General features: G+C 46.2%; 1 protein-coding gene across 1 annotated transcript in view; it reads left to right on the top strand.

The window, feature by feature from the left end:
• LOC137652289 (uncharacterized) overlaps positions 1-13,331 on the top strand; it is a 208,791-nt gene that overhangs the window by 125,036 nt on the left and 70,424 nt on the right. The window contains 2 exon segments of the mRNA XM_068385592.1: positions 451-594; positions 2,736-2,874. Of these exon segments, the coding sequence (XP_068241693.1) occupies positions 451-594; positions 2,736-2,874 (283 nt within the window).

Below are 13,331 nucleotides of genomic sequence, written 5' to 3'. Positions count from 1 at the left end.
GAATTCCAATTAGCCCTTTGCATTTGAATTAAATACATGAATAATGTGTGGAGAAAGTCTATTTTAGAGTTATGAAGTTAAATTTTTGGAGGGTTTGTAGGAGAATAGTTATACAATGTCAGCTCTCATCTTTGTTATATTTAAATTGATTTTTATGATTTTAGAATTCCATTTAGCCCTTTAAATTCATTTAACTACATAAATAATGTGGAAAAAGTCTGTTTTAGAGTTAAGTCAGTAGATTTATGGAGAGTTTGTAGGAGGATAGTTGTACAATTTCAGCTCTCATATTTGTTTTATTTGAATTGATATTTATGGTTTTAGAATTCCAATTATTCCTTTAAATTTTATTTGACTACATCAATAGTGTGGAAAAAGTGTCTTAGAGTGCCACCAAATTAGCCCAAGCAAGGTAATTTTTATTCCTTGTTGTATTTTTTATTTCCACAGATACCAGCCTGCAGATATATTTAGAACTCTCACTACAAAGCTAGCACCAGAAGTATTTAAATGTATGAATCCAGGATGTGTCTATGCAGATGATGAACCTGAGTCCTTTAAGAGTCATATCTCTCAGCATGGACAAGGATACAGGTACAGTACTGTATAGATATTTTACATTATTTTTGTATTCATTTTGAATGTAATTAGACTGAACATACATTTTCCTATATACAGGCAATCACAAGTCCAGTTTTTTATTTATTATTATATGAGACAAGGATGTGTGATGTCGCCGTGGTTGTTTAACTTGTATGTTGATGGAGTGGTGAGAGAGGTGAATGCTCGAGTGCTTGGACGAGGATTAAAACTGGTAGACGAGAATGACCATGAATGGGAGGTAAATCAGTTGTTGTTTGCAGATGATACTGTACTGGTTGCAGACACAGGAGAAGCTTGGCCGATTAGTGACAGAATTTGGAAGAGTGTGTGAGAGGAGGAAGTTGAGAGTTAATGTGGGTAAGAGTAAGGTTATGAGATGTACGAGAAGGGAAGGTGGTGCAAGGTTGAATGTCATGTTGAATGGAGAGTTACTTGAGGAGGTGGATCAGTTTAAGTACTTGGGGTCTGTTGTTGCAGCAAATGGTGGAGTGGAAGCAGATGTATGTCAGAGAGTGAATGAAGGTTGCAAAGTGTTTGGGGCAGTTAAGGGAGTAGTAAAAAATAGAGGGTTGGGCATGAATGTAAAGAGAGTTCTATATGAGAAAGTGATTGTACCAACTGTGATGTATGGATCGGAGTTGTGGGGAATGAAAGTGATGGAGAGACAGAAATTGAATGTGTTTGAGAGGGTTAGGAACGAAGTGGTGAGAGTGAGAACGGGTGTAAGAAATGAGTTAGCAGCTAGAGTGGATATGAATGTGTTGAGGTGGTTTGGCCATGTTGAGAGAATGGAAAGTGGCTGTCTGCTAAAGAAGGTGATGAATGTAAGAGTTGATGGAAGAAGTACAAGAGGAAGGCCAAGGTTTGGGTGGATGGATGGAGTGAAGGAAGCTCTGGGTGATAGGATAGATGTGAGAGAGGCAAGAGAGCGTGCTAGAAATAGGAATGAATGGCCAGCGATTGTGACGCAGTTTCGGTAGGCCCTGCTGCTTCCTCCGATGCCTTAGATGACCGCAGAGGTAGCAGCAGTAGGGGATTCTGCATTACGAAGCTTCATCTGTGGTGGATAACGGGGGAGGGTGGGCTGTGGCACCCTAGCAGTACCAGCTGAACTCGGTTGAGTCCCTTGTCAGGCTGGGAGGAACGTAGAGAGTAGAGGTCCCCTTTTTTGTTTTTGTTTCATTGTTGATGTCGGCTAACCCCCAAAATTGGGGGAAGTGCCTTAGTATATGTACAGTATGTATTATATGGTAGTATTAAAGCTTTCATAGATTAAGCAAGCCATTGGGTGAGGTGGCAGTACCATGGTTACTGCTTCCCGAGATATACGGATCTTATTGAACATCTCAGCCTCTGGTCCAGTTTGGAGTGTGAGAGCAGATCACCTATTGGGTGGTTGTATCCTCTCATGGTATCCATGTTTTCCCTTCACAGGAAGATATCCATCAGTAGCTTGGAAAACAATCTCTCCAATAGAAGATTAAATCCTCTCTTAGAAGAGGGAGTCCTTTCTACTGAGGCTCTACTATCCATGTCTCTTTCAAAAGCTAAGAGGACCTCTTGATACTAAATAAATCACACGCCTAATCTAGTAACTACTCGAGGAAGGACTCGTGACATGGGCTATGAGGTCCTCCTGTAGATCCTTACAAATATTCCACCAATAACACAGTCCTCCAATGAGTCAAAGAGTCTCCCAATTGCCAAGAGGGGTCTCTTCCTCTGGCAAAGCTTCTCTAGCAAAGCTGAAGGGAGGAGGTACTTCAAAATGGCTATTGTAAAGCAAAAGTTATTGAACATGTGAAAACCTCTTAAGAAGAGGGTAAAGTTAGACACAACTCAGGAGGGACCAATTACTCATCTCCGTCAAAGCGGTATCTGCGACCCAAGAATTCCTGTCTGATCTTTAAACACATTTTAAGAACTGTAGCAATATTGATAGAGATTTTTCTTAAATAAACAGACTTATGTCAGCCTGTTTGTGGTAAAACATGTCCAATTTTACTTACTGTTGCTAATCAAGAGTCTCAGGTTACTAATGAACCTATGTGGTATTAGGTGGTACGATATCGTTTATTGTAATGATGTAGATTTAACAAGTACTTTTCATTTCTTTTCTTTTTAACTTGTAGGTGCTGCTACTGTCTGATGCTGGTGAAGGACCCCGATGGTCTCATAGAGCATGTTTTAACGGAACATAGTAATTGCGAATACCAGTGTAAATACTGCCTCTATCGTGCATATACCAAGATCTACATGGGGGTCCATCTGGTATGAATACTATTACTTTTTCGTATGCATTAAACCCTCAGCTATTGCTGGTGTTCTGTTCCAATCCCCGCGATAGCTGGAAAACCATGAATTTGATAGACATCTGCAGTATATTTGTTTTCACTATTTTTGTAATTCTTAGTTTTTTTATTTTTATAAGTTTAAGATTTTATAAGCCCATAAATGACTAGTTTAAACAAAATAATTAAGTAATTTAGTATCTTATCAGATGATTCAGAAGTACTGTATCAGTTATAGGGCTAAATTATCCAGTCCTTTAATTCTCTGATAACTACAGTATTAAGAAACCTTGGGGTATACCTTCCATCTGTTTGAATTGGTAATAAATATAACTGCAGTATTGGGTAAGATTCATTAAAATAACAATTTTAAATATCTAACTTCCCTGGTAGTTACATATATATATAGCTTTATCCCGCCGATTCATCGCGTGCACGGCAGAAATTCAAAATTCGCGGCAATCGCTGATAGATGGCCAGGTGATCATACCTGTGCTCCCTCTATCCAGATACCTGGAACCATTCCCATTTGTCCTCAGAAATTCCCTGCCGTCGTTCTAGCAACACGTTGGAAATTCGCTCAACTTTGTTTAGGTTTGCTTTAACTACAAATTGGTGATGTACCCATTGTTTTTTTTTTTTTTGGTTGATGGCTTTCGCTGATATTGGATTTTCCTTTCTTTTTCACACGAATAAGATAGATTTTGTTGGTGTGACTTTGACAGTTTATTTTAACTTGTTTTTCTTGATTTTCAAGATGGCTGCCTCTGTTGTTAGATTTTGTGTGAAGGGCCTCTGTTGTTAGATTTTGTGTGAAGGGTTGCAAGACCGGCTTCCAAAAGCTGCTCTTGATCCCCACATAGTATGTAGAAATGCAGAGGGCATGTGTGTACTTTTTGAATGTGATCGCTATGTTCGTAAGCTTGAAAGGGATAGGTTCAGGAATTTTTCCCCCTACTGTTAAAACTAACGAACCTACTCTTGAAGACATGATGGTGGAAGGAAATCATTCCACCAGCACTATGACGTCACAAATCATGTGACGTAAACTCTACGAAGAATGACTTGCAAATATGTAAATTCATTTCTTTTTCTTGCAAGGAATGTGAAGAAAATACTAACTTACAAAGCATTAGTATTTAATTTTTATAATGTAAGGGAAATATATTATTTTTAAGTAAATTTTTGTCCTATTAGTATACTTTCTTTAGTTAATCATCGATCTATTATCAGAGATTAAACTAACGTACAGTCAACTTACGCTACGTAGTCCTCATGACGATCGTTACAGTTCCACAATACTTTGTATCGTTATTTAATATTTCGATGTTGGGAATACTAATATTAATCGTATAGCCTATTGAATTCTTATTCTAGCCCTTGGCGAAAGAGTAGAATCTCTCGCAGCGGGCAGGTCTAAATTATGGTCTGATGTGAAAGAGTTAAAAGTGCTTATATCAGTGCAGTGGAGGGTGCGGCTGCTCAGTCCTGTCATTCTCCCTAACCCCTGGGAGAAGGAATGTCGACAGGCGAAGGGAGGCGAGAGGCATTAGTCCCCGAGCAGTCGTTCCCTCGAGCGTACCTGTTGACGCTTCCCAGGATGCTCGCCCTCGCCATGGAAAAGGCAAGGTAAAAGTGTTATCTTCGGCGTCGGATGACGCAGCTCACAAACGAGGCTGGCGTCTTACGTTTTTCCCTTCCTGCTAGAGAAGTAAGAGCCTCGGACGTCATGAACCGAGTGTAGAGATCGCGAACGTCATAGTTCCGAGCGTTAAGATCGCGAACGTCATAGTTCCGAGCGTTAAGATCGCGAACGTCATAGTTCCGAGCGTTAAGATCGCGAACGTCATAGTTCCGAGCGTTAAGATCGCGAACGTCATAGTTCCGAGCGTTAAGATCGCGAACGTCATAGTTCCGAGCGTTAAGATCGCGAACGTCATAGTTCCGAGCGTTAAGATCGCGAACGTCATAGTTCCGAGCGTTAAGATCGCGAACGTCATAGTTCCGAGCGTTAAGATCGCGAACGTCATAGTTCCGAGCGTTAAGATCGCGAACGTCATAGTTCCGAGCGTTAAGATCGCGAACGTCATAGTTCCGAGCGTTAAGATCGCGAACGTCATAGTTCCGAGCGTTAAGATCGCGAACGTCATAGTTCCGAGCGTCTAGCATTGGAACAACGTGACACCAGGCGTCATGATATTTGACTCCTTGTCGCCAGAAGTTAGGATTAGGCCGGAGTTAGGACAGCGAGACGCGGACTCGCCGCAAGTTGCAGCGTTCATAGACACTCCCTCGTAGCAAGCTGGACGCGTGACGGGAGGTGACTAGGATCGTGACGCTCCCTCGCAGTATGCTGAACGCATGCATGGCGCACGCAAGCATGACACTCCCTCGCAGCATGCATGACGAACGCAAGCAGGACGAGGCTTGTGATCCCCCCATTCGTTCAACATCGGAAATCGCCAACCCTTTGGAAGAGATCTCAGAGGAGGAGACGCAAGAAACTCTTCATGAGGCGGATCTGTAAAGATTACTTGCGGTATTGGCAGACTTATTTCCGAATGATTTTCAGCAGGCGGTTCCTCGGAGCCCGCACTCGCAGTTTGTGAAGGGTAGACCCCAGAAGTCTTCCTCCTTCAAGAAGACAGTTTTAGCCAGATCGGTGAAGAGGGCTTTTTCTACGTTGTGACTGGATTTTGAAGAAAAAGGAACAGGGAAGGACAACCTTTTCCTTCCCCCCAACGAGATTGGCTTCTAGATCTAGCGTGTGGTACGAGACTGGGGAGGCTCTCGGCTTGGGAGTTCCTGCCTCTTCCCAAGGGGACTTCTCCAGACTCATAGACGCCTCGCATAGAACAGACATGTCTAAGACTAAAGTTATGTAGTCCACATCGGAAAATGACCACTTGCTGAAAGACGTCTTCAGGACAATTGAAGTCTTCAGCTTGATGGACTGGACTCTCGGAGACCTCGCAGATGTTACGGACGAGAAGAGCGAGATGCGAATGCACCTTTTTGCCTGTCTCGATAAAGCTGTGAGGGACGGGACAGTTGAACTCTCAGCCCTTTTCACAGCAGGTATTATTAAGAAGAGAGCTAAGCTGTTTCTTTACTGTCGTCAGGAGTGACTCTCGCTCAGAGAGCAGTGGTCTTCTATGCTATCTTGTCCAAATACCTCTTCCCTTCAGAGCTAGTGAAGGAATTAGCAGCAGCTCTTGCGCACAAGCAACGCAAGATCTGATTACAAGGACTGCAAGGAAAGTTCTTCCGGCAAACTTTTTAGCCAGGAAGGAGAGGGAAGCTCCTCCCACGTGTCAGCCCTTTCGTGGGAGAGCCCTTTCGAGAGGAAGCCAGTGAATGGCTGCTGGAGGGCAACCTCGTAAAACCCCAAACAGCAACCGAAACCCATAAAGTGAACTCAACAACCTCCAGACACAAGTGGGAGCCAGATTATCCCACTACTGGCAAGAGTGGAGCCAAAGGGTAGCGGACGATTGGACAGTCGAAGTACTAAAGGAAGGATACAAATCCCCTTCCTAAGGAAGCCCCCTCTTTCGCCAGAGCCATTAGAGTTGACAGCTACATACTCGGGGAGCAAAGCAGCAGCTCTTCAAGAGCAGATAAACCAGATGCTGTCAGAAGCAGCATTAGAAGTGGTAGAGGACTCCTCGTTAGAGGGATTTTACAACAGACTATTTCTGGTACCCAAGAACTCGGGGGATTGGAGACCCGTTCTGGTCGTAATTCCACTGAACAAGTACGTGAGCAAAGTCAAGTTTGCTATGGAGACATCTGCGTCAGTCCTAGCAGGCACCAGACAAGGAGACTGGATGATGTCGATAGATCTGCAGGACGCGTACTTTCACGTCCCAATTCACCTGAACTACAGGAAATAGCTGAAATTTGTACATCACGCAACAACTTTTCAGTTCAGAGCACTTTGTTTTGGACTAAGCACGGCCCCTTACATTTTCACACAAGTGGTATTGAACGTGGCTCTCTGGTTACATCTGGAAGGGGTATGAATATCGATGTACCTGGACGACTGGCTAATCAGAGCCAGGTTGCAAGAAAAGTGTCTGGAGGATCTACAAGTGACTACATCTACGTCCACTTCAGTTCCATCTGTCAAGTTATTGGACAAGAGACCAAGACCTAGAGACGTGGATTCCGATCCCTATGGGAATCAGGAATCAGTTGAGTTGGTGGGATGACCCCAACAAGCTACTAGAAGGCTTCGAACTTCATCAGAAGGGCGAGATCTCGGGTCTATGGGAAGACCATCAGAAGAAATGGCACATGAACGTGAAGGAACTGGTGGCCATTCATCTAACGCTAATACACTTCCAGGAGGAGGTCCAAAACAAGTTAGTACAGGTCAACGCAGACAACACACAGCGTTGACCTACATCAGGTAACAGGGAGGCACTCGTTCGGATTCACTTTACGAGGCAGCAAAGATCTCCTGCTGTGGGCAAAAGCGAACAATATACCTCTGATAACCCGCTGCTTAGAGGGAGAGAAGATTGTCAGAGCAGATCTTCTCAGCAGAGGAAGACAGGTTCCCACGACAGAATGGACCCTACATCACGAGTTGTGCAGCAGGCTTTGGAATCTGTGGGAAGAACCGTCAATAGACCTCTTTGCGACGCAGAGAACAAGAGGTTACCTGTTTACTGCTCTCCAGTCCCAGACCAAGAAGCAGTGACAGTGGACGCCTTCCTCATGGAGTGGGAAGGACTAGACACTTACGCCTTTCCCCCCATTCAGGATCCAAGACAGTCATGTAGAAGTTCAGGGAGTCGAACACCGCCCGTTTGACCATGATAGCTCCGTTTTGGCCCATGAGACCCTGGATCACAGAAGTGATGGAGTGACTAGTAGACACCCCCAGATCGTTACCTTGTCGGAACGATTTACTCAGACAGCCACATATAGAGAGATACCATCAAAATCTCCTCGCTCTCAATCTACCTGCCTTTCGACTATCGGAAAAACTGGCAAGAGCGAAGGGCTTTTCGAGGGAAGCTGTAAGAGCAAACGCGGGAGCGAGGAGGGCGTCCACAATCAAGGTGTACCAGTCAAATTGGGACGTGTTCAGGGAATGGTGCAGAGTTCACAACATTTCCTCTTCCAGTACCTCTCTAACTCAACTGGCAGATTTTCTGTTACACTTAAGAACCCAAGAGAAACTAGCAGTATCAACCATCAAGGGATACCGCAGCATGCTAGCTTTCGGCTTCCGTCACAGAGATATTGACGTGTCGGGAGACAAGGATCTCTCGGACCTCATAAGGTCCTTTGCGACAGTTAAGAGGAAGGACAACCCAACCCCCTCTTGGAATTTGGATGAAGTCGTGATGTTTTTAACCTCGAGCAGGTTTGAACCTCTCGACAAGGCTTCTTGGAAGGATCTCACCAAGAAGACCCTATTCCTGGTTGCGTTGGCAACAGCCAAGAGGATAGGAGAATTGCAAGCCTTGAGCAAAAATGTAGGCTTCAATGGAGAGAATGCAGTCTGCTCGCTGCAACTAGGTTTTTTCGCCAAGAACGAGAATCCTTCTCAGCCATGGCCCAGATCCTTTACCATACCCGGGTTAACTCATTTAGTAGGACAGGAAAAGGACAGAGGCCTTTGTCCAGTGAGGGCCCTAAAATTTTATTTGCAGAGGACCAAAAACATGAGACGACAGGCAGACAACCTCTGGTGCTCGGTAAAGAAACCTTCATTACCCTTGTCAAAGAATGCACTGGCGTTCCTTATCAAGGATTTAATAAGGGAAGGTCACCAGAACTGTGACGAGAAAAGCTTCCCAATCCTCAAAGTCAAAGCAGACGAAGTAAGAGCTGTGGCAACTTCGATGGCTTATAGACACAAGTCAATGAAAGTGATTTTGGAAGCGACATTCTGGCGAAGCAAATCAATCTTCGCAGATTGATGTTCCCTGTGTCCGTACGTTGCCTCCGGCGCCATAGTTGGAGAAGGTACTACTGCCTCTAACCTACAACCTTGTTTATACCTTTGCCTTTTCTTGAACTTGTTCTCACAGGTTGTCTGTGAAAGTTGCTGCAACCCTTCCATGGCCTGAGATGCAAGTCTTAGTTAGGTTTTATGGAGTGTGTCATGGCTATGCCAGGATAGCAAGGGTGGTGGTCTAGTCATGTTAAGGTCAAGGACCGTGTGACAGCCCCACAGAGACTTTTTACAGCCCCCTGGGTGGATCGCTGGGTCTCTCAAGGAATGCAGGCAATGATTTTAGTGTGTTAGTGGGTCAGGTGGTCAGCTCTTTGTCCATGACTATGCCAGGATAGCAAGGGTGGTGGTCTAGTCATGTTAAGGTTGAGAACCGTGTGACAGCCCCACAGAGACTTTCTAAAGCCCCCTGGTTAGATCGCTAGGTCTCTCAAGGAATGCAGGCAAATGAGGCCTGAAAACTATGAAGCCAGCTTCCTTATCAGGTATGAACCAGATTATTGGTACAGCTAATTTGTAGCGATTAATAATTATACGAATTCCCGACGGTGTTGCGGTTTTCTAACCTACCACCAATGGTGTCAATCAGCTATATATAAGTAACTACCATGAAAGTTAGATATTAGACAGGCTGAGTGGTTGGCTCCCAAGGACCCCTTGAAGAAGGCGGCTTTACAGGAGGTAGTGTCGGCCATGCTCGCCAAAGGTGCATTAGAACTAGTCAAGAACCCCGCCCCTGGGTTCTACAGCAGGCTCTTCCTGGTGGAGAAGGCAACAGGGGGTTGGAGGCCGGTCATAGATCTTTCGGCCCTCAACAAGTTCTTATGCAAGACCGACTTCAAGATGGACACCCCGAAGTCGATGATGGCAGCCTTGAGGGAGGGAGACTTCATGATGTCCCTGGACCTCAAGGACGCGTATTTTCAGATCCCTGTCCACCCCTCCAGCAGGAAGTTCTTAAGGGTAAAGTAGGGTGCCCAGTCGTTGCAGTTCAGTACCCTATGCATCGGGCTGTCGACAGCTCCTCAGGTCTTCACGATGGTCTTCACAACTGTCAGTCTGGGCTCACAAACAGGGCATCTGCCTGATCCGGTACCTAGACGACTGGTTGTTGCTTTCAGCCTCAGAGGAAGCACTGAAGGAGCAAGGTGCGAAGCTTCTACAGTTCTGCAAGGACTTGGGTATCACCATCAACCTAGAAAAGTCACAACTGATACCCTCCACCAGGATGACCTACCCGGGGATGGTTCTAGACACCAAGTTGGGGAGGGCCGTCCCCTCCTCAGAGAGGTTAGAAAATCTGGACCGAGTAATTCTCCCCTTCCTATCAAACCTTCCAAGGAAAGCCAAAGACTGGCAGAGGTTAGTGGGCCACCTGGTGTCGTTAGAGAAGTTAGTCCCCCGGGGGTGACTCAAGCTAAGGGCGGTTCAGTGGAACCTAAAAAAACTCTGGTCCCAGGGGGACTCTCGCACAAGTTAGTCTCAGTGTCCACGGAGACGAAGGAAACCCTGAAATGGTGGCGCGACAGGACGAACACCCTCAAGGGAATGCCTTTCGCGATCGATCCTCCGGAGGTGCTGCTCTTCACGGACGCATCGAAGGAGGGATGGGGAGCCCATCTTCTCGACGAATCAGCAAAAGGAAAGTGGTCCCCGGAAGAAAAGAACTTGCACATAAACGTCCTGGAACTGATGGTGGTTCAGAGGGTGTGCGTAGAATTCCTCCACCTTCTCCTAGGGAACACGGTGGCGTTAATGTGCGACAACACCACGGTGGTAGCCTATGTGAAAAAGCAAGGGGGGCTAAAGTCGAAGGAGTTGTGCAGTTTCACGGCAAAGATCCTGGAATGGGCCGCTAAGGAGCACATCGAGATCACAGCCAGGTTCATTCCAGGGAAGAGGAACGTCCTAGCCGACGGCCTCAGCAGTATGGGCCAAGTAGTAGGGTCGGAGTGGTCCCTACACCCAGAAGTGGCTCAGACGGTCATCCTGAGATGGGGCTCGCCGGTGATGGACCTCTTCGCCACAAAACTCAACGCACAGCTCCCCGTGTTCTGTTCTCCAGTGCCAGACCCAGCAGCAGCGTTCGAGGACGCCTTTCAACACTCGTGGGAGAACCTCGACGTGTATGCTTTCCCTATCTTCGGCACCTTCAGGCAGGTCTTCAACAGAGTGAGACGAGCGAAGAACCTGCGGATGACTTTGGTAGCGCCCTGGTGGCCGGAGAGGGAGTGGTTCGCAGACCTAAAGGAACTAGCGGTCCTTCCGCCCTGGACTCTTCCGGACAGAGAAGACCTCCTCCGTCAGCCCCACTTCCAAAAGTTTCACGGAAACCCTCGGTCCCTCCGCCTACACGCGTGGAGGTTATCGAGCGGCTCATGAGGAAGGAGCGATACTCGTCTAAGACCACCACGAGGATGTCGGGTTATCTGAGATGGTCCTCATTCTCGGTTTATCAAGCTAAATGGGCTACTTTCACGAAATGGTGTGCCTCTCAGAATCTTAGGCCGCTGGAGGCCTCAATTCATAAGCTAGCGGATTTCCTAGTCCATCTGAGAGACGACTTAGGCATGTCTATCCCGGCCATCAAAGGTGTCCGAGCTGCTTTGGCTAGGAGCTTCCCGGCAGATCTCGTTGCTCATCAAGAGCTTCGAGCAATCATGTTCTCCTCGTTCCTCTAGGGTGCCGCAGTGGGACGTTGCCAGAGTCCTTAAGACCCTGTCTGGGCCACCCTTCCAGCCCCTCGGGGACATCCTTGACAAAGACCTCACCCTCAAGACTATCTTCCTCCTCGCCCTGGCCTATGCTAAACGAGTTAGCGAACTCCATGGGCTGTCGTATGAGGTTTCGCACTCGAATGGGTGGAAGGATTTGAGTTTCAAGGTCTTGCCAGATTTCGTGGCCAAGACACACAACCCCGCCTCCTGGGACCCTAGGTTTGAGGGCTTCTCAGTTCCAGCAATTCCGCGATCAGACAACCCAAGGGATTTGTTGCTATGCCCGGTCAGGGCAGTTAGGAAATACCTGGAAAGTACAGCCAGACTTCGCCCTGGGATTAAGAGTCTGTTTGTCTCCTCGGGCCCGGTAAAGAAGGCAGTGTCCAGGAACACCATCTCTTTCTGGTTACGGCAAGTCATAAAGAGAGCCTATGACAGTGACGGATCCTCGGTGCCGGGTAAGCCGCGCCCTCGTGATATTAGGGGCCTGAGCACATCACTAGCCTTCGAGAAGAACATGGCGGTGGGTCAGATCCTGAAGGCGGGTACGGGGTCCAGGCAGTCCACGTTTACGGCCTACTACCTGAAGGACTGTACTAGGAAGTCTCTGGACTCCTTTTCCATTGGTCCGGTCATTTCTGCGCTCCAACAGGAGCTTCCCCTCCATTCCCTTTCCCCTTACTCCTCCCATGTGAGAATCGTTCATTGAAGACGCCCATGTCCGGAGATCTTTACAGAGGTGAGTTACTTAGACACTAAATAGTTTTTTGCGTAGTCCTCCCCAAGACTCATATCCCGTTTGGTGGTCAGAAGAACCTAGCCTCCTGTCTAGGTTCAATCTTTAATATCCAGCAGGTCTCTTGGTCTGTAAGACTACCCCCACCTCCTAAAGTATAAGTCTCCTAAGAAAGTAGTTCGAGGTAAGTAATCCGTGTTGGAACAAATCACAAATTTTAAGTAACTTGTATTTTTCCTAACAATACTTACCTCGAACTACTTTCGGGTTATTGCCCGCCCATCCTTCCCCGAGTGTCTTACAGGAGTTCGATACCATAATTATCAAAAGCTTACTGGTGACCGAGACCTAGCCCCACGTTCTCGCTGACCCGGGTCGCCTCAGGGCAAGTATCCATCCGCCACAGAGGGACCCACTATAGAAAACGGAGATAGGGGAAACTACACAAAATTCTGGTCGGTTGGGAAGAGAATCCCAGATACTCCTAGGAAAGTAGTTCGAGGTAAGTACTGTTAGGAAAAATACAAATTACTTGAAATTTGTGATATTTTAATTTTAAAATAAATTTTTAAATATACTTACCTGGTAGTTACATATATAAAAGGTCCCTCCCTCCTCCCCTCTGAAAACAGGGGCATGGATTTTCTGAGGACAAATGGGAATGGTTACAGGTACCTGGATAGAGGGAGCACAGGTATGATCACCTGGCCACCTATCGGAGATTGCCGCGAATTTTGAATTTCTGCCGTGCGCGCGACGAATCGGCGGGATAAAGCTATATATGTATGTAACTACCAGGTAAGTATATTTAAAAATTTATTTTGAAATGAAAATACCACTTTTTCATAGATTGAAATTTATTGTATCACACCCATTGTTTATATATAGTACTATAAATACTCTTCCCTGATCCAACCTGCCCATAATCTAGTGCACTCAAAATTTATAGAAATTTCAACAGAATGTTGAGTACGGTCACAGTAGCATATTGGCAATTTGACATCTGGTAA

The sequence above is a fragment of the Palaemon carinicauda genome, chromosome 13 (assembly GCF_036898095.1).
Source record: "Palaemon carinicauda isolate YSFRI2023 chromosome 13, ASM3689809v2, whole genome shotgun sequence".
In the NCBI taxonomy this organism is placed as follows: domain Eukaryota; kingdom Metazoa; phylum Arthropoda; class Malacostraca; order Decapoda; family Palaemonidae; genus Palaemon; species Palaemon carinicauda.
Note: the sequence above shows the minus strand (reverse complement) of the source record. Positions and strands in the feature narration are given on the sequence as shown.